The 19,347-nt window shown below is 45.2% G+C and overlaps 1 protein-coding gene across 5 annotated transcripts in view; it reads right to left on the reverse strand.

The window, feature by feature from the left end:
- Positions 1 to 19,347, reverse strand: part of SLC25A13 (solute carrier family 25 member 13) — a 99,452-nt gene that overhangs the window by 62,829 nt on the left and 17,276 nt on the right. For 3 of the 5 annotated variants that reach the window (XM_086467690.1, XM_086467689.1, XM_086467692.1), the window contains 3 exons: positions 11,820 to 11,873; positions 7,641 to 7,783; positions 969 to 1,084 (listed from right to left, as the gene is read on the reverse strand). In XM_086467690.1, the coding sequence (XP_086323816.1) occupies positions 969 to 1,084; positions 7,641 to 7,783; positions 11,820 to 11,873 (313 nt within the window). Of the gene's footprint in view, positions 1 to 968; positions 1,085 to 7,640; positions 7,784 to 11,819; positions 11,874 to 15,648; positions 15,664 to 19,347 lie in introns of those variants that run through there. The other 2 variants (XM_086467691.1, XM_086467693.1) reach the window with 2 other exon arrangements.

Consider the following 19,347-nt stretch of genomic DNA (forward strand, 5'->3'; position numbering starts at 1 on the left):
AAATGCAAAGGGAAGGGCTTTTTTAACATGTGTGGGGAATACCAGCAAAAGACAAAGGACACGGGAACCATACACTTCGGAAAGACAAAGAGTCAAGGTCATCCAACTCTCCTTTTACTTAGAAGTGTTTAACAACCGATTAATAAACCTTAAGACATATGGATAACCGTGTCCAAACGTAGCCGATTAGAAATAGCAATTTTATCCAGTGCAGGTACTCAGGGCGAAAAAATCCCCCGCAGTTTTTGAAGTGCAAGCTCCATGTCTGTTACTCATCCAAGTTACTCAAATCTGCTAATTTCCGAATCCTTCTTCCAGACAGAATGGCCATTAGCATTAGGCAGGTGGCAGATAGTCCTGCAGGTATCAAAAGCTGTCTCTACGGTATCTAGAAATAAACAGTCCCCATAATCCAGTTCTAAACTGGCCTGAGTTCTTCTCACGTTGTCAGGGCAAACACCACACCTCCAATGCACAGCTGAACTTTTGGGGCAGGGGGTGGGGGGTTTAATAATGGATTTGTTGCTGTAAAAATCTCACAGAAGAAAGTCTTAAGCCCTAAAAGGGAGCCAGCTTGAAATATAGCCAATTTAAACAAAAAATAATTCAGGGTAATTTCAGACTCAGCATTCACCCAAGTCTTCTGGCAACTTTCTTGCGGTTTTACAGTCATTTCCTACAGCCACCTTTCACTGCTGTTCTGAAGGCCTGCACAAGCATGTTGGGGAAGAGAAAAAAAGAGAAGTGACCAGTTCTCCAGAGAAATTCATGAAGATGACCGCGATCTCATACTGTGCACAAGTAAATGATTAAAACACCTCAGCCAGAAAGTTGCTTGGCGCTAGTGCAGTTCCACTACCAACCACTGGGTTTCCTACGGTAACAGAAGGTGAAGCAGAGTTTGGCATAAGCAGGGATTTTTAAATTAAGAGGGTACATTTAAGAACAGTCTTTAAGAACAGTCTTACCAAAAGTAACTTCTCCTTTGCCAGTCTTGTCAAACAGCTGAAAGGCTACTATGAACAACGCATCTGGAGCACACAGGACTGATTCAAACGCCACAAACTCTTGAAAGGATATCAACCTAAGGGATGAAGGAAAAAAGCAAGAGCTGTGAAACCACTTGCCAGCAGAAAGCTGAAATACAACGTAACCCAGATTATACAAAAGAAATACGATCACAACCAAAACGTGCACAAAAGGTTATCAGTAGGGATTAAAGTCTACCCGAAAATGCCCCATCCCCAACGCTGCCAGGCGGCCTTCACAGCGCTAGATGGAGATGAGTTTGTTGAACCGGGAGCTATTCCTCTCGGCAAGTCACGACAGAACACAAAAAAAGGAAAGCGCTCGGCGTGGCCACTCACCTCAGCTTTAATGTCTACCCAAACTGCCCTCTGGGGAGCCTCCCTCCCTCCCTCCGCAGGCAAGCCAGAGCGCCAGCGAAGACATGAGCAACCTCCCTCAAGACTCAGTACTTGAGGCCTTTGGGAAGCAAATCTCTTCAAGACCAACATGCTGCCACTCACTTCAGAAGGAACCGATCAGAACGTGCTATCTGCTTGCTAGCAGTGTATTAGTCACCCACCGCAGCCCTCCAGTCCTGCGTGTCGAGTCACACATTTCCAGCGTTTGCCGCTGTCTGCCTGTTCTGCCTCAGCCCAAGAGCAGTTTATTCAAATTCATCGCTACCGCCAGGTTCCCCGCAAGGCGGGCGCAGGAGCAGAGCGCACATAAAAGCAGAGGTGCCCTTCCTTAAGTTAGTTAATAAGCAGAAATACATAATTAGACAACTTGGCGCTGCTTCCAGCAGCCGATTTGGTACAGCAAAGACCTTGAGCAGCTCTAATTTCGCTGGGTCACACCCAGGAGTTCAAATGGAGACCAAACTCCTGCTCTTAAAGAGGCAAAGGCCAACCATTCTTCTGTTTTCCTACTTCTTTAATGTCTAGGTTGTACAGTTTAAAATCATCTTCAAATGTGTGGCTGCAGGGCCCGCTGGCAGCCTGGGAGGTTTCAGATTGCCCTCTCTCGAGGCTGCCAGCACAGCAAGCACGCAGCTTTCATGAGTTCACATGGCAGTAGCTGGGGAACAAAGGTTCATTTCCGAGAAGCACAAAATTCAGTGTAACAAATGTCAAGAAACACACGCAAAAATAAATTATTAATTGGTTTTCATTAGAAACTAGCTGTATCCTTCGGAGTGGCTCGAAATGAAAACTTCCACTCGGTATGCAGCAACAGTGAGGAACAAAGTGCCCGAATAGGCTGGAACAGACATTCCTGCCATCAAGTTACGATGACCCACGACTACACAGCAATTTCCAGTCACCCCGTCTCAAGGGAATTCATTTCTGGTCACACAGAAGTGTGCTTGCTGCCCGTCAGCAGCCAAACACCCACCGGGTAACAGGCGCCGATTTCCGTGAAGAACAGGAAAACGCGCGAGGATGAACAAAAGGGGACGTTAAAACAAGCGCACGGCCCAGAGAAGGGCAAAAAGCCGTTCTGCTTGACCTCCCTCAATAGACATGCACTAAATAAAAGAAAGTATACGTAGAGTCAGAAATAGCCTAACAAATAATTAGTCTGGGAACTTGCCGCCAGAGGTTATTATGTAGTGTGAGAACGAAAGAAAAAGAAACCTCCCCAGGTATTCTTAATATTAAACTCACAATTGATGATGCCAGTAAACATGTAAGCGTGCCTCAAGCTTTACTGGCAAGGAAGCCAACGACTGGGTACATAAACACACGGTAGCACATGGGCAACCCACCGAGGCGTTTACACTCCTTGGGAGCTCTCAGGACTCCCCCCCTCCTAGACACAGAACACACAGATACTCAGTCTTTAAAGAAAGAAGACAACTTTCATCGCTCCTAAGCCAAAAGAAATTTTCAAAAGTGCAACATTCCCTTCAAGAAATATATCACAAGCTATTTGGCTTTGCATTTATGCATATTCATTGTTATTATGTGACTTACAGGAAATAAAAGCTCATTATTATCCATTATTACTGGTTACATACCTGCCAACTTCCACCACAGCAGACACAAAGCAGTGAATTCTTCTGTCCCAAGGATTGCAAAGCCCACCCACAGAAAGAACAAAACAGACAGCGGGCAACGAGACTCTAGAATAGCGTTGTTTAGGATTAAAAATGTAAAGTATCTGCCAACACCATTCTGATAAAGCAGCTTTTGGGGTGAAACAACCACCAGGGTCTGTCCTTACCAACACATCCCAACACAGCGACGACGGCGCAGAACAGAAAAACAGCACCTATCCCGGCAGAATCCCAGCACCACGGCAAGCACATAGCTATGAGACCTGGATTTGATCAAAGCTCCACATATTAACACTGCCACAAGATTTTACACCGGTAGAAGCATTCTTTGTCAGTACTTCCAAGTAATAACCCCTCCACTAAGCTAGAGAGAGATGCTTAAAATAACCCCATATCCATTTTTAAAAACAATTATTCATAGTACGAGGAAGATTAAAAGTGTACAAATTGTGTGGTTCTAGCCAGACTGCTCAAGAAGAGACATTAATATCTGCTGCGCCAGCTGAATTCAAATTAACCCAATTTTTACATGTTAATTAAACCAGCTATTTTCTTCTTATTGTATTTTTGCTCCCTAAGTAGACCAGCCCGCTAGTGATTCCCAACAGATCTATTCTAACAACAATGACGTATTCATTTACTTCTATTATGACCACACAATACAGTAACTGAGCGGTGATTTTTCACAGTCAATTACACGTGTGCTTCTTGATGCTCAAAGATGCTGAAATAACGTGTCCTACCCCGCCACACGCTCGCTCCCCTACACCGCTCACGGGCAGTTGCCTGGGTAACACATTTTCTCGCCGGTTTAGCATCACCCTTTCGGGTTTAGCATCACCCTTCGCTGAATATCATTAGGTATCATTAAACAGCACATATTAATGTGGACTTCAATATGCTACTTAAGAGTTATATTATCTACCTAAGCAAGTGCTCATTTATGTTACAAAAGCAGAGAAAAGCTCAGTGATTTTAGCAGCACCAAGAGAGGAAGCTGCAATGTTTACAAATTTTTACTTCCATCTTGAACGTACCCTATCCGACGGGTCTTCCTTCACCTCCACAGCCTCGTTATCAGTGCCAATATCGCACGCTTTCTTCAGGAAGGCTGAAATCTTGATATTATCAAGCCATCCGCACGCAAGAGCTACAGTCCCAACACGACATCTGGGTATGGTGCAGCAAACCCGCTATTTACCACTCTCTCCTTCCTACCAGGCTGCTGCTTTTGGTGCTCACACCCGTGGTACCTGGGCACCCCGGCGACACGACACGTTCCCACCAGAGAAAGTCAGCGTGGAGCCAGGCAAAGAAAAAAAGCCATTACCCACTGTAATAATATATACAAATGCAACGATGAAGAGGTTTCTTCAGAAATCAATGCATATGTTTTAGTGTATCAGCAATTTAAACACGGCAACATAATGGGACATAAATTGAAGCTACAGCTATTATTTTACACAGCAACCTAGGTAACCTAAGTATAGTGTAAATTGGTGCATTAGAGAATAAATTTATATCCAACAGTAATGGGAAATGCTGGCGTTTCCAAGTGTTATTTTTGGATAGTTCGTCCTTTCTAAAAATAAAGCATGCAGTATTCCTCAGTAGAGTGTCAGTTACTACCGTCCAAACAGAGACGTGCAGTAAATACTTATTTTGTTAGACAGATGGTTAAAAGTACAACAAAAGACTGAAAAACAATACGCTACAGTAGGCAGGCTGGCGAACGCCTGGCCTGTTGCTGATAGGCCTGGAGAAAGCCACTGCGTTTTGGGGGAGTTTCTGGTGCAGCTGCAGCCCAAGGAAGCATTTCTTCTGAACTGAAATTAGGAACGAGAAGCTTAAGGCCAGGAGCCAGTCGCGGCTCTCACGCCCGTTTCGCACCAACTCCGGCCGCGTGCTGTGACCCTTTGGAAATACCGGCGCTATCCCCGATCGACTACTCTGGAAGGCTTCTCCGGCCGTCGGCGAGAAAAGCGTTTCCTCCTCTCCCAGGAAACCTTAAAAAGGTGCCTCGGTAAGAGGGCGGAAGGAAAGCCCCCCTCCAAATAACCTCACGTCCTGACTGCCCACAGAGACAAAACTTGCTCCTACGGCCAGAGACGCCCACTGAAGGACAGCAGCTGCCTTAAGAGGTCTGGTACCGTTGTCCCACCAACAGCAGCCCCTGTAGATACCCTCAAATCCTCAACCTCTGGCAACGCAGGAGTCGTGCCGGAGCTACACGAGCGATTCTGTCCACAGCAACCACAGCGAGACCCTCTGTAAGAGCTGCTGCTCCTTGCGCTTCACACGCGGGACTTCTGCAGCGCTGGGGTAAGCAGCTCTTTGCCCACTTGTCTGCTCTGCTCGTGAGTCAGAAGCTCTTGGGCTGCCTGCCTTTCCCCTGCGTGACTTACCCACCTCAGTATTTCTCACTGATTACACAAGGCACCTATACCTGACTTCTCCCCAAAATCAGAAGGAATTAAAAGGCATTTTAAAAAGTGCCGGCGATTCTGGGCTCAGACCCTTTCAGCAAGGAGTGGTTACGCTCACCAGCCATGAAGAACAGATGCTTCTTCAGAGCAACACAGGGATCCAAGACAGCGGATAAATGCTTCTAGAAATATCCTAGCAGTATTTTCAGAACCGCGCTACTTTAAGCCACTGACACTGTAACAAAATTAACTCGTCATTGCTCTTGCAAGCTAACTTCTATTCCATACTAGAAATAAAGCCAAATTACTGCACAGACTCTCAGGACCTTGAACACGTGCGAGTCTCTCAACACTGAGCAGCCCACTAAAAACAAACACTAACAAAAGCAGTTTCGTACATCACTTTAAAACGAGGAGCTCTGGCCTGCCAAGTTGGAAAGAGTTCAATAGAAGACCAGTAGGTCCTATTGCCATCCCCAGGAGATTTCATTCCAGGAACCAAAAGGTGATTGACCCGTGCTTCAAATAATCACTCTGGGAATTACTTTATACACCACTAGAACAAGGTACAAACGCCTGGCCACGTGGCAAAGATGCTACAATGCCAGGGTAGAAAGATGGATGCTAATCACTTTCTGAACTTTCTCCGTTCTTTCCCGTGTTAGTGCAGCAGCTGAGCAAGAAGAGAGCCTGAACACCAGAAGAGGCTCTCCAAAGACACGCGAGGAACACGCAGTCCCCTGTCACTGCACAGTCTGGACTGCAGAACCAGCCCTTACCCAGGACAGAAAGCTGCAATTAGAAGCCTCAATACTACACCGCAAAGCTCCTACAAGATCACGCCAAGTAACGAAATCCCAACTTGTTGACAAGTTCACACAGGCTACAGTTTTACATTTTGCTCTTCCTGACACCAGCTTCTGCGTGTGATGGAGATCCAAATCACAAGGCATGGATTATACTCTCAATCTGCTTATTACAAAATGGATTTGAAGCCGTGCAATCTGGAAAACGCCGTTTCTGCAGGCACCAGACCACGGGAAGAAACCTGAGAAATGTTCAACGTTTTCAGCCAAACACCATCTGAAGCCACCACTTTCTTGCTGCCATCGTGCCACTGTTACCAACATAACCTTTCACAGAATTCTTTTATCAGGGGGAACAATCATCCCATTAACTCGTCTGCGAGGTTTCAGGTGCCCAGCTGCCAGATACACGAGGCTGGCTGAGCAGAAAAGAGCGCACAGAAACCGCTGCATGCATCTGTTGCCACGAAGCCTGCGTTCTCTCGTCATGCTTTATTTATCTCACCTTTTACTCTCTGCAACCACTGATATGAGTCATGCCTGAAGTTTCTGGTTTCTAAAAATGCCACAACTACAGACTTTAAGTCCACAGCTAATTATTCTAAAGTTTCTCTAAAGATGCTTTAAAGGCAGGGTTCAAGAACGGCATTCATATGGGTGAAGAGACAGCTTGCCTGGGCAAGTATCAAAAGCAAAATCTAGAGCTTCATTAAAGAAAGGGGCGGGGGGGGAAGACGGAGGGGCAGCTAATCTTGCCTATTGCCAAAGTCAGCCTTTCAAATGCAAACCATGTGCAACCAACTTCACTGCTGTCTTCCCAGGATGGCTCCCTAAATACCTTGGCTGCTCCTCCTCCCTCTTACAGGAAAAAACAGTGACAAAAACCTTTAACAGTGCTATGGCAAAACAAAAAGCAGAGGCACTTTTTTCTACGATCTCTTCCTACACCATCTAAACTTATTTTGGATTTCTATTTGAATGTGTTTGTGGCAGATACATGAAGTAAACAGAGACAGAAAGGCTCATGGAAGGAAAGAAAAGCAGGAGTTAGGGGAGACCGACAACAAACATGAAAGCTTTAATGAATTAAAAATACATAGTAGACAGAAAATGGTTTGCTCAGCTAAATGGTACACGCAGCCCAAAACATTGTTTCTACTCTTTCCACTTAAAAGAGACCATATTCCTTTATGTATCTGCAGGGGAAAAAGGCAAAATACAAAACAAAACCAAACCAAACCCGACCGCCCTTCAGGGATCAGACTGTTTTGGAAGAATGGTTTTGTATGTTTTAAATGAACAACAGAAAAAAGAAAACAAACACAAAAAAACCCCACTTACCCATCCTTTGTCTGATCCACCACACCTGCAAGGAGCTGTACAGTGCTCGCGTTAGGCAAACCATCTCCAATTATCTTCAGGTACCGTGTGACAAAGTCGTTAGGAGACATGAAGAATTCGCCATTCTTCTCCACACTTGCATACTGCGAAACGAAGACAGCGTTTAGGGCCTCAAATACATCCTTCTCCAGGCATTTCTTACCACCACCCATGGCTTCCAAGCAGGAGCGGGCTGACGTCTCCGCAGACGACACTTCTGCTCTGAAGAACCTACAGCCCGCACCCCAACAGGGAAGAGCAAGCGGGGAGCGCTCCCACCGCGGAAGGCCTGGCTTCCCAGCCAGAGGAGCGGCAGACACACAAGTTTTTGTCAACCATTTCTCCACGGTAAGTCTGGAAACGCTCCAGCACCGAACGTCTCCCTGAAGTAGCACAAGAAGCACCCGCACGGTTGCCAACACGCCTGTGGGTCTCCGGCCCGCGCTCCGACAGCAGCGGGACGCTCCAGCACATCGTGTGTATCTGAAAGGACCCCTTTGGGTCACCACTCTGCTGCGGGAGGAGAAGGCAGGTTCGAGGTGACATCGCAGCGCCAGTGGAGTGAACGATGCCACAAGAGCATCCACCTGAGGGTGCTGTTTTGGAGGAACTCCACCGCATCACCTTCAGCCACGGCTGGTCCCTAAGTGAAGGAGAACCTACAGATACTCCTCCTCGGTTGAAGGGCTGAAAGGAGGCCAGAGAATTGCATTTGCAGGAAAATGTAACAGAAAACGAGAGCTCTGACGGTTCAGCACAGCGCAGAAACAAGAAAACAGGTCCGACACCTCACCAAACGCCGCTGCCGTACGTTACTCCCGCTTCCTACCGCGGTTACTGGCATACTGCTCCAGAAAACAGCTACCGACAGACCCAAGTGTATTTGCTCCCAAGGGAAGCCTCCAGCAACATGTTACACACCAAGGAAAAGAAATATTAAAATATTTTGAAGATAACACATAGCTAAATAAAATTGCCTTTGTTACCCCCTTTACCCTGACTCCTCAGTCATCCCTCCAAGTTTAAAGCTCCCATTTTCTGCGGAAGGGTAAATTTGGAATCAACCCTAAAAATGTTTTTTAAGGAAAGAAAAAGGATAAGGACAATAATTAAAGAGGAAAAGAACTCCCAGGCAACATCCGCAGAGCCATGTGTCAGCTTTAAGGGAAACAGGTCTGTCTTGCAATAACAAACGGGCACTGAGAACAGGAAAGCAACTGTTCATTTCTTATTTTTTTTAAGGCAAGGTAGGATGATCAACCATTGTTGCAGCTCCCCACAGAGCATTATCCACACTGAGGTAATAAATAAATTAGATGCCTATTGCTGTTTCCTAGCGTACTTCAAAGACACGTGTTTTGTTTTACATTGCTATGGCTCTGCTAAGGGAGGGAAACTGCCCGTTTTCATTCCACAGAGCCACCCCGGTGCCTGCAGAGTACTGTTATACCTGCTGTAGGCATCTAACTCTCACAGGGACACCACAGTGTAACAGTAAGTAGATTATTTTCTTCTAGTGCTATATAAATACAGTCTTCAGGTACAGCAATATCTTCAAGAAACAGGGCTTCAGAGAAGCAAGCCCAAATAAAACGTAACTTGCCTTGGCATCTATATATTGGGTAGCATTTAAGGATTCCTGTTTCAATAGACACCGTTTGTAACACAAGCTTTCTAGTTGATACACTGCAAGGCATCTTGAATTGTATACTTTTATAAGAACTAGCAGATCAATTGATTTCAATGTAATCACTTGCAGGGAGACAGAACCTTTCAGAATCGCAGGCTCAGAAACTTTTAACACAGCTGCTATTGAGAAACAAATCCAATCAGTCAGCCAGCCTATGCTTCTATATTTCATTTTCTTCATCCAGGCTAACCCCCTGCTAGGGCACTCAATAACAGAAAACAGCACAAGGTTTCAGTGTCCCCCTGTTTCTTGTCATTCTGATTTACTCAAGTGCATTTGAAATCCAAGCACGTCCTCTGTGCTACATATAGAAAATGACCTTGGAAAATGTCAGCTTGATCACTTTGACTAAAATCTCATCTCTTAGGGGTTATGGTAGAAGACTTTGAAAAAGTAGAGTTACTCTTGGAAATTACCATAACAAAAAGAGAAAAGCATCAATTCTATTGGTTTTGGAGGAGAGACATTAGAAAAAATGGTTCTCTACAATTGTATTTTTCCCCATTTTGGCAATCATACCCACAGAGAATTTGATATTATATAATAGTACTTAATGGCTTTTTGGTAACTTATTTACATACATTTCAGATAGTCAAGTATTAACCAGTTCAACCCCATTTTAAATAAGATTTGCAAACAATTTATTGGGAGTTTGATGTACTAAATACGCTAAAAGTTGACTGTGATTGACTGTACTTAAACTGATAGCTTCATACTTACTTCTACACAGTGGGTACCATTCCTACCTGGCAATCATATTTTTTTAATTCTTAATTGAAGTGGAAAAAATGGCTGTCAAGTCATTTTAGAAGTGAAGATCCCACAATCCACAGAAGCAACTGTATTGGCCTCATCGCTTAACAATCATCCAAAGCAGCTTGACTAACACTCTGGCCATCGCTTCTCCGTGGAGCACAACACAACGTACCACCTTCACTCATCCTTTCTACTCCTCAGCAGCAAGCGGCACGACAATTTCTGCATTACACGGAACAAAACGTTTAGCTCATACTTCATTATTCCTCTTTACAGAGACCCCTTCTCTTCAGTGGAAAAGGAAGAAAGGAGCTGGAGGTGGTGTTCAGCGTGCTCAACCATGACCCATTCAATCCACCAAACCTGAACGCTGAGGGAGCCACCGCCTTCAGAAACACAGGAGGTGAACACCCCCAGGCTGGCGGGAAACAACCTTCACGCTGTTCTAGCAAACCAACCAACCAACCAACACCCCACACACAGCTGAGCGCCACCTCACACTGCAGAGGGGACCGGGCTTCCCTCCACCGTGTTTCTCCCCTTCCTCAATGCTACCATCTTCTCCGGTCAGCAGTCTACTCCATCTCTGGCTTTTCTGCTGCCTTGCTCCTGCTCTTCAAGCATTTACCCCTGAAAATGACCTTATCCCGTTCTCTATCAAAAGTCTTTTCGCTCTCCTGACAGATACAAGTTCCAGGACTCAGTAAGTTAAATCCTGTCTTTCTCAACTGCAAATCTGACTTCAGAGCTATAAATACCGACAGTATATGATAAAACTATAAATACTGGCAATATACATAGTGACACCTACACATATTGTTAATAATAGCTCACAAGGGACAATGGAAAACACGCCAAGAAGTGCAGAGAGTGGGGCATGACGCTGGAGAGGGGGAAGGTGGAGGGAGGAACTTGGAAAGGTATGAGCTCTCTTAGGCACTCAACACCTTCACAAAAATAATTCAGATCCAACAGCTCCCCGAGGCACTGTGGCACCTGCCTCACACGTATCCTCCAGACCCGGCGATTTCTGTACTCTTTGTTCCTACCAGACTACCAAACTAATACAGAGACTGTGCTAATAAATCTTAGGAAGGTTAGGAATAGTTAATTCAATTTAGGAGATGGGCCAAAGAAAGCCCAATTCCAGCAAAACACCAGAGCACGCTTCTCTCAAGTATACAAGCGAGTACATGAGTCGTTTCTTTACTCCTGTGCTTCTGTAGCAGGCCAACACAGAAGGAATTTAGTTAAATAACAAATACAGCCACCACTTCACAAGGTGATCTTCCCAACACCTCCACAAATTAGAGCAGCAGAGATAACCCTGACGAGGGAAGGAAGCAAGGATGGGAGAAGAAAGTTTACCAATGGTCTAACAGCAAGGTGTCTACAGGAACATTCTACCAGGTGTAGGAACAATAGTGAAACTCCCACCACATCCTCCGAACAATGCAGGTTTTTTCTAAGATAGTAATACTTCTTCTGAGTCAATACAATAATCACTCAGGAATGTATCTGACTTCTTGGTGAGCATTGTTCAATTTCTCATAATGGTATTTAAGTCTAACATGGTAATAATACAGTGAATGATTAACGGTTGGAAAAACTATCAAGAGTTGTATGCTGCAATAAAGGAGCAAAAGATATGAAAAATTTAAGCAGAAAGAGTAAAATATTTACTTTATACATACCTTCAAAAATATTGTTTTCAACTCAGCTGGATCAGCTCTCTTGGTTAGAGCCACCTACAAGTAAATACAATAACATTAATATATCTAATTTACACAAAAGATGTCAAAGTGTCATTTAAAAGGAAGAATTCAAACAGACCGAGCAATGAAATAAATGTTCACCTTAGATAAATTAGGCACTGCTTTAGCTGGCCATGCTTATTTCACTCATTTCACATTTACACTAGGTTATTCAACATTTTCGTTGCAACCGCTTCCCTTACACGGCCCTGCAGCTCTTAAACAAGCCCACGTTAACGAGTCAGAAAGACATTCAAGGTTCAAATCTTTTCCACATACCTCTCTGCTGGGATTCGGCATTACACCATCTTACCACACAGATTTTTATATTTCCAGCATCCTTCATCTAAGGATTTCAGAGTACCACACGCAGCCCCCAACTGAGAGATGGCAAGAATAAAACACTCAGACTTACAGACTTGTCCAAGAAAGCAACTCCCTAAAAGACTGAATTCCAATGTGATTAGTTGGCTTACTGGTACTTCTGCCTCCTACTTCCAGCATTTTAAACTATTTAAACTTGCAGCGCAGACCTTTTGGATGAGGTAAGTTCAGAAAGCACAGGATCTAGATTCTTCTGCAGATCAGACAACTAGCCAGTTCCAACTGAAAACTAAGTTACGTTTATCGCCACAAACTCAAAGTAATTAGAATTTTTTTTCCCCAAAACACAGAATTGAGAAATACTCTTTATCCACTATGGAGTAAGCCTATCAGGATGTTCCTTGTTGACATACCATGCCATGCCTTTGTAAGTGGATCCATCCCCTCAGTCTGTGCCTGCTACTGTTTCCTTTTCCTTCGTCAGGATGCTTTGATAAAACCGTGCTTGCCAACGTAATAAACATGTAAATCAATTCAGCACAACGATCTATTTCTAATAAAAAACAAATTTACTTTGCAAGCAAACCCGGATCTTTGAAAAAATCTGTGAAAACATCTCCGCAATTGGGAATAAACAGCCAAAGGTCAAGACATAAAATCTCACCCTCACCTAAGAACTGAACATCAGAAACACCACCCATAGCACATGACCAACTACTTTCCTGACTCTCCAGAGCAATGGCAGGGCGTAACGGCCAAAGTGGCTGCAAGTGCATTTCAGCAGCACCCTAGACGGCTGCAGAAAATGGTAGGAGTCCGTGTCATTCTGCATAACAGCATTATATCCTCACACGTACACTTAAGGAAGAAACTTCAGTAAGTTTTTCCTCACACTAAATGGGTCATTTAAAAAATAATAATAACAAAAAAAAGACAACAACCCCTCCCCAAAAAAGCCCAGAGTATTTTAAGAAAAGTATGTGAATAAGGTTTCCTATAAAATTGTAGAAGTTTTGTTTTAAAAGGAAAAAAACCACACTTGAAGTTACGCTAGGACTCAACTGACAGAGTCCACAGCTGGAGTCCCAATTCTGCATTTGCACAGAAATCTGTGTGGAGGCAGCTGCAAAAAAAAAAAATCAAAGTGTAATTGTGAAGCTGGGAATCTAAAAATGTGTATTTTCTAAAGTACAAGCTGTCCTAAAGGTAATCATTGTGTAGTAAGCATAAGTAACCCCATTTGTAAAAATCCAGTACTCTAGAGCAATTGGGAACTTTGTGGAAAGAAAAAACCCCAACATTTCCATACTGCTCCAATCCAGAGTCTTGCCACTATATAGGCAAACAAAAGGCACCACAAATGCTTATAGCCACTAAAAATAAGGCAGCACTTCATCTGCCTTCAAGTTTAAATTTTATACTGGCCCAGAAATCTAAGCCTAAAGAAGCCAGGGATGAGAAGAACAAAGGAAAAGGTTACATGCTGCCACCTGAACTTACATTCTTTTTCCTTTGGTTTCCCTGACATTAACAATCTTGAGAAACTCGTGAGACAAAATGTGCTCGCAGCCTAGCTGCCACTTTTCGGTCCCCTTTTGATTACAGGGAGGGGGGGAATATTGGTGGGTTTTTTACAGCAAGTTTCTTTCAAACCATATACTGAAAGACAGGCTGAAGCTGGCCAGGTCAGTGGCTGCCCAGAGGCACGGCAGACCGGCGGACCACGGCTTCCCTCTGCTTCCCACAGTCTGCTTCCACGTGCTTCCATTTCCCAGGAAACAGGAGAGGAAAGGGATGGTCAGCACCGAGTTAACTGGTTTGTCCATGTGTCACCCACCAACCTCCATTTCGAAAGGTCTACTCGATCCCAGATAAGGACAAGAGCCACGCGACAGCTCCAGGAGGACCACGCTAACGCAGCCACCCCAGCGCTAAGAGGAGAAGTATTTCACTCGGCCTTTCACCCAGCCCCAGCCGTGGGCAAAGCTGGTGCTGCACACACAGACACGAGCCCTGACCCCGATGACAGGCGTTTCTAGGAGATTGCCCTTCCCGAAAAGGTCAAAATAATCGCTTTCAATGCCATTCTGAAAACCGTCCCCAGTTGTGCCAGCAGTGGAAGGTGGGCTGAGTAACCCGAGGCCAACGCGACGGCACGCCAGCAGGCGGCACGCCCGATGAAAAGGGACCCGCAGACACAAGCTGCTTCTCCTTCAGTCAGCTCAGGTGGTATCAACCGACTTTCATGGGACGGGGCTTAGGGGATGTGTTTTGTTACTGGAAAGACTTCTCTCCATTTTAACTCTCTCCATAAAGACAAAAACCAGCCCGAGATCAAACCAGCCGTGAGCTGGCAGGCATGCCATCTCTCTAGTTGCGTGAAGAGGCACTTGACAAAGCGGATCTGAGGGAAATAATGTTTGTTACTGCTTTTTACAAAGAGAGGCCCTGTAACAGTCACTAACACTTCAAAGAAAAACCCCAAAACCCAGGAACTTTTATCAAGTAAGGTTCAGTGATGAAAGCTCTCCAACAACATTTATTTAAAAAAAAAAAAAAACAAAAAACAAAAAACGAGGAGACAACAGGGAGCACAGAAACTAAAGTGCAGGATTATAACAAAGTCAGAACATGCTACAGCAAAGACTGGGGTAGCGCACAGCACATGTCAGCAGGGATTTTCATCCCTAAGGTAGATAGTTGAAAGTTTTAGCCAACATACTATGTGTATATGTGCGTTATCACCGAATCACTGAACGGCAGGAGTTGGAAGGGACCTCTGGAGATCAGCTAGTCCAACCCCCCTTAACGTGTAGGAAGAACCAGCCAGCACAGGGAGTATCAGAACTGCACTTAAAAAAGCCGGATCCCTCCCATTAGCAATGACGTGCGGCAAAGGGAGACAGAGGGTGCCCAGAAAAGGGAAAGCTCTGTGAGGCAGGACAGCAACCCACAGGCTGCTTCGCAGCGGGAGCTGTTCGTACCCTTAGGCTCCCTTGCACCTCGATCCTAATCTCAGCCCGTTTTCTCCAGTGGAGCTCTCTTCTCCTTGTTGACTTACGCTCAGCTTACACTGGCAGGCATTGCCAGTCTCACTTCCATCCGCAACAACAAATGCAAACAGACTCTTCCCAGAACAATATAACTGTATAACAACACAGTAAACTGAATCCACTGGGAACCAAAGAAAATTGTATTACATCTCCAATGAACTATCAATACATTTGTCATACACAAGGCAGAAGGGACAGGGTGTCAGATGGCATATGATATTTAAAGATACAAAAGGACTAATAAAGTAGTGAGCGAGCTCAGTAAAGAACAACAACACGGGTGGGCAAGAGAGAAAAAGGGCAGTAGGAAAATAGGAATGAATGCCAATATGGCGTTAACCTAATTGCAATCATAAAATGTCCAACCTTCTCAGCCTTCTCGTAAAGATCACTTTAGCAGCCACCATTTGGATAGAGTAGAAAGGTGATGGGGATCCAAGAATACCTGGGAATTGCTACGATATTCCAGAAAGTTTATTGGGACGACAGCAAGTCCTAACTAAAGAGAGAGAGATAAACATCTCCTGTTGTTTCTTCCTCATGGTTTAACCCAAATAGAGCTCAAGGGCAAAGGGCAAAGCTGATGGAGGCAAAGATGTTCCCCTCTACCTCACTGTCTTTAAAAACTCCTGACGCCGAGCGGGTAGGATGCTGGAGAGCAGCCCTTCTCCAAGCAGAGAAGCGGAGCCGCGGCAGGGCTGCCTCGCTACCGGGCACTGGTGAGCCCAGTCTGTTTAATTCCAGACAACACCACCTACAAGCACATACAGAGAGAAGACGTTTGATGAAAGGCCTAACAAGTGATCACCAGCTCTAGTAGCTTCGTGTTGAAATTAACGTATTTTTTGAAAGTTCTTCCATTCTTAAACGTGACTAAAGAATGCAATGTATTTGGCACCACTAAAAGACCTCAAATCGGGATTGAAACCTCATGTCTTCCAGAGGCATTCTGCAGTTTCATCCCAAGTTATTGAGTCCACCTGTAAGGCTCAAACACATGTGGCCCAGTTTATGCCAGAGGTCAGAGCAGATCACCGTCATGTTTCCTCCTGGCGAAAACGCACACATGCACACTCAGAATGTGCGACTCCAAAGGAGATCAAACCAGGGTCTGACCTTACATTCTTTTGTAAATGAGTGACTGGAATATCGAAAACCAGTTAAAGCACAGTTACCAGTCAAGTTTGAATTCAGACCAGAAATCTATTAATACTGTGTAACAATTATGGTACAACAAGACTCCATTATAAAAATAACACTCCTGTATTTTAATACAACTAACTTGCTTACTTAGAGAGACTCACCCTTCTTCCGTGCTTACACTAACACTACCACAACCATACACACTCATCCTTCTGACCTAGCAACTCCCTTTCGTCCCTCTCCACCACCTCACGCTGCATCAGAACAGGGCTCTGCACCAGCAACTGCCCAGGGCACTGCCTCCTCCTCTTTCAGCCACCCCAACGATGGGTTTTGGTCAGTCCAACAGGCTTCAACATATTCTCACGGCAGCGAAAGCACTGCCGTTCCTTCCGTGCCACAGAACCCCTGTGAAAGAACTGGCCTGTGGTCTGCCCTAGAAAGCGAGCTCCGCAGAACCCTGCATCACGGGGACGTTTGCCGGCAAGATGTGGACCAGCTCACCGAGCAGGGGAACAGACAACGGCGAGGAGAGCTGGCAGAGACTGCAGATCAACAAGACCTTCTCCTCACACCTCCCCAACAGCTCAGTATTTCTCCTAGGAAAGCATCATCAGATGGCACTTGGCGTACCTACCCGAAGGCCACGGGTAAGACGCACTCTAACCGAAGCTGGTAACTACTAAGCAGGCACATTCAGTCTGATCAGTCCGAGCACAGTCAGCCTCGAGAGAAAAACCTTTCTTTTCTAGAAACAGTTCTCATCCTCGGAGTCAAGCATTCCTATCACATTTTGCACAAGCGTAACCCCACACTAAGCAGCAGTTACAGCATTCCTTTGTCTGGTAAGACCTAGCTAAGCTACAAAAAAGAAATGTTATCAACACTAATCAACCGAATCTTCTCAGCTCCTCCAGGCTGATCCAGTACGCAGAGCTACAGGATAAACACTGCTGAAACCAGACAGTTGTCCTGAGTCTACCCCACACCACGGCGAGGCAGAACAAAATTTGATAGCTAACAGAGACAGCAAATCTCAAGCAAAACTATTCACATCCATCTTCACGCTGTCACAATTGTAAATCTCCGGGCAATTCCCAGTCCGGCTTCTGCACCACGGTAAGTGGAAGCCTCACTTCCAAGTGCATCAAAGCCAACAGCCCGACTTTATTGGGCAATTACCCGCTAGCTTTGATCCTGCTTTCAAAGTCTCAGAGCAAATGCAGCTGGCTTGTGCGCAAGACAGTTCTCACACAAGGAGATTCCCAATAAAGCACAGCACTGCTGAATTTTGCATTTGCATGCATCCCCCAGCTGACTGGGGACCCACACACGGTTATCAATCACCTACACGGAGGAAAACGCTTGTCCAGTTTGTCCAATGCTTCCAAGCAGGTTCAGAAACCAAGGTGGGAATAGTCTGTATCTTATGGAAAACTGCTATGAGCACTGTCCAAGCAGACGAACGCTACGTAAAAAAAAGGCATTCAGACTGTGTACTGCCACAATTTTCCTACTTCAAGACCTGGAAAGCAGAAGGACCATAAAACTAGCCCGATACTAAAAAGAGCTAGGATTGTCACTGCTCAGCAAAATTGTTTAACAAAAGGAAAAAGCATCATACTGTGACTAATACCATCCACTCCAAACTCCAAGCACGTATCAGAAGATGCACTCAGGAACAAGCTGGACTATTAGTTTGCAGTCAGCCTCTGGACGAGGACAAGGACACCACTGCTGCCATTCCTACATAAAACACGATGCACTACGCTACGGCGAGAAACTGAACCTGAAAACCAATCTTTGTGAAAAAGAGGAATTTCTCTTTCACTTTTCATGTTGCCATCAGAAAAAGCTCAGCGCTCCAATCACCTTCTCTACCTACCTCTCATAAAGTGCCACAGCACTCTGACCACGTCAGCCCATCTTCTGCCTCAAAGTAATAATTGTCTCACAGCTCCTCCACAACATGTTATTACTCAGATGATCTTCAGGACTGGGATCCAAAGACACACCAGCGAGCTGCTTTGCTATGGCCATTATGGGACATGAACACATCCCAAAGTATCTCAGTAAACTGCAGCTCACCACTCACCTGAAGAAACGCAGGAATTACACTGAAGATATATCAGGCGTTCTTCAATGAAAAAGTTTATTTGCAAATGAGCTACTAATGAGAAGGGTCAAACGACATTTCCATCGACTTGTGGGTGTTTTTCAAAACACGCCCCTCCTGCTCTCCACGGGTGGATGGGATGATAGCTGCCAACACTGGTACTCTGCTCTCCCTTTTGCTTCCTCACACCTTTCAGAAATGGAGGCAGACCGAAGCACTGCGAATGTCAACCTGCTAAAATGCACTTGGTGCTACCTCAGCCCAGTTTACAGACCTTCCCTTTTGACTCTCCCGGGGCTTGTTCTGTTACACTACTGTACAACCAGTCATCGACCATAACGCCAAGACACCAACTGCTCCATGTACATCTTCCAAAAGCAGTCACCCCAGTGCCAGAATTCATCTGCTAGAGCTAAACTTCAGGCTTACATCCGACAGGAAAACAGTCATCTCACCCAAAGAAGCAAAGGACAGGAAAATTCTCCAGTGTAACAGCAAGATCAGAAATAGCTCCTGGAGGAAGCAGAAGATTAGATACCTGTTACCACTCAAAAACTGTCAGGGAGAAGTGGCAGACTATTGGGGCAGCATGAATTTTATCTGGCACCCAATGTTATCAGCAGAAAATACGTATTTGGACCGGGATTAAGCAATGAGTAAGCCACAATTAAGACAGAAGGCCAGTTACCACCATGGTTCTCTCCAGGTGGCACCTTCAGGAAGCATCATCTCACAGCAACGCAGAGCCCCACGGAGCGCCAGGAGAGCCATTGCTGAACGCAACGTACAAGCTACTGAGAAGCCTCTCCAAGGTCCCCATGACGGTGCTCAG

Source organism: Leptosomus discolor, chromosome 7, assembly GCF_034619465.1.
Source record: "Leptosomus discolor isolate bLepDis1 chromosome 7, bLepDis1.hap2, whole genome shotgun sequence".
NCBI lineage: Eukaryota > Metazoa > Chordata > Aves > Leptosomiformes > Leptosomidae > Leptosomus > Leptosomus discolor.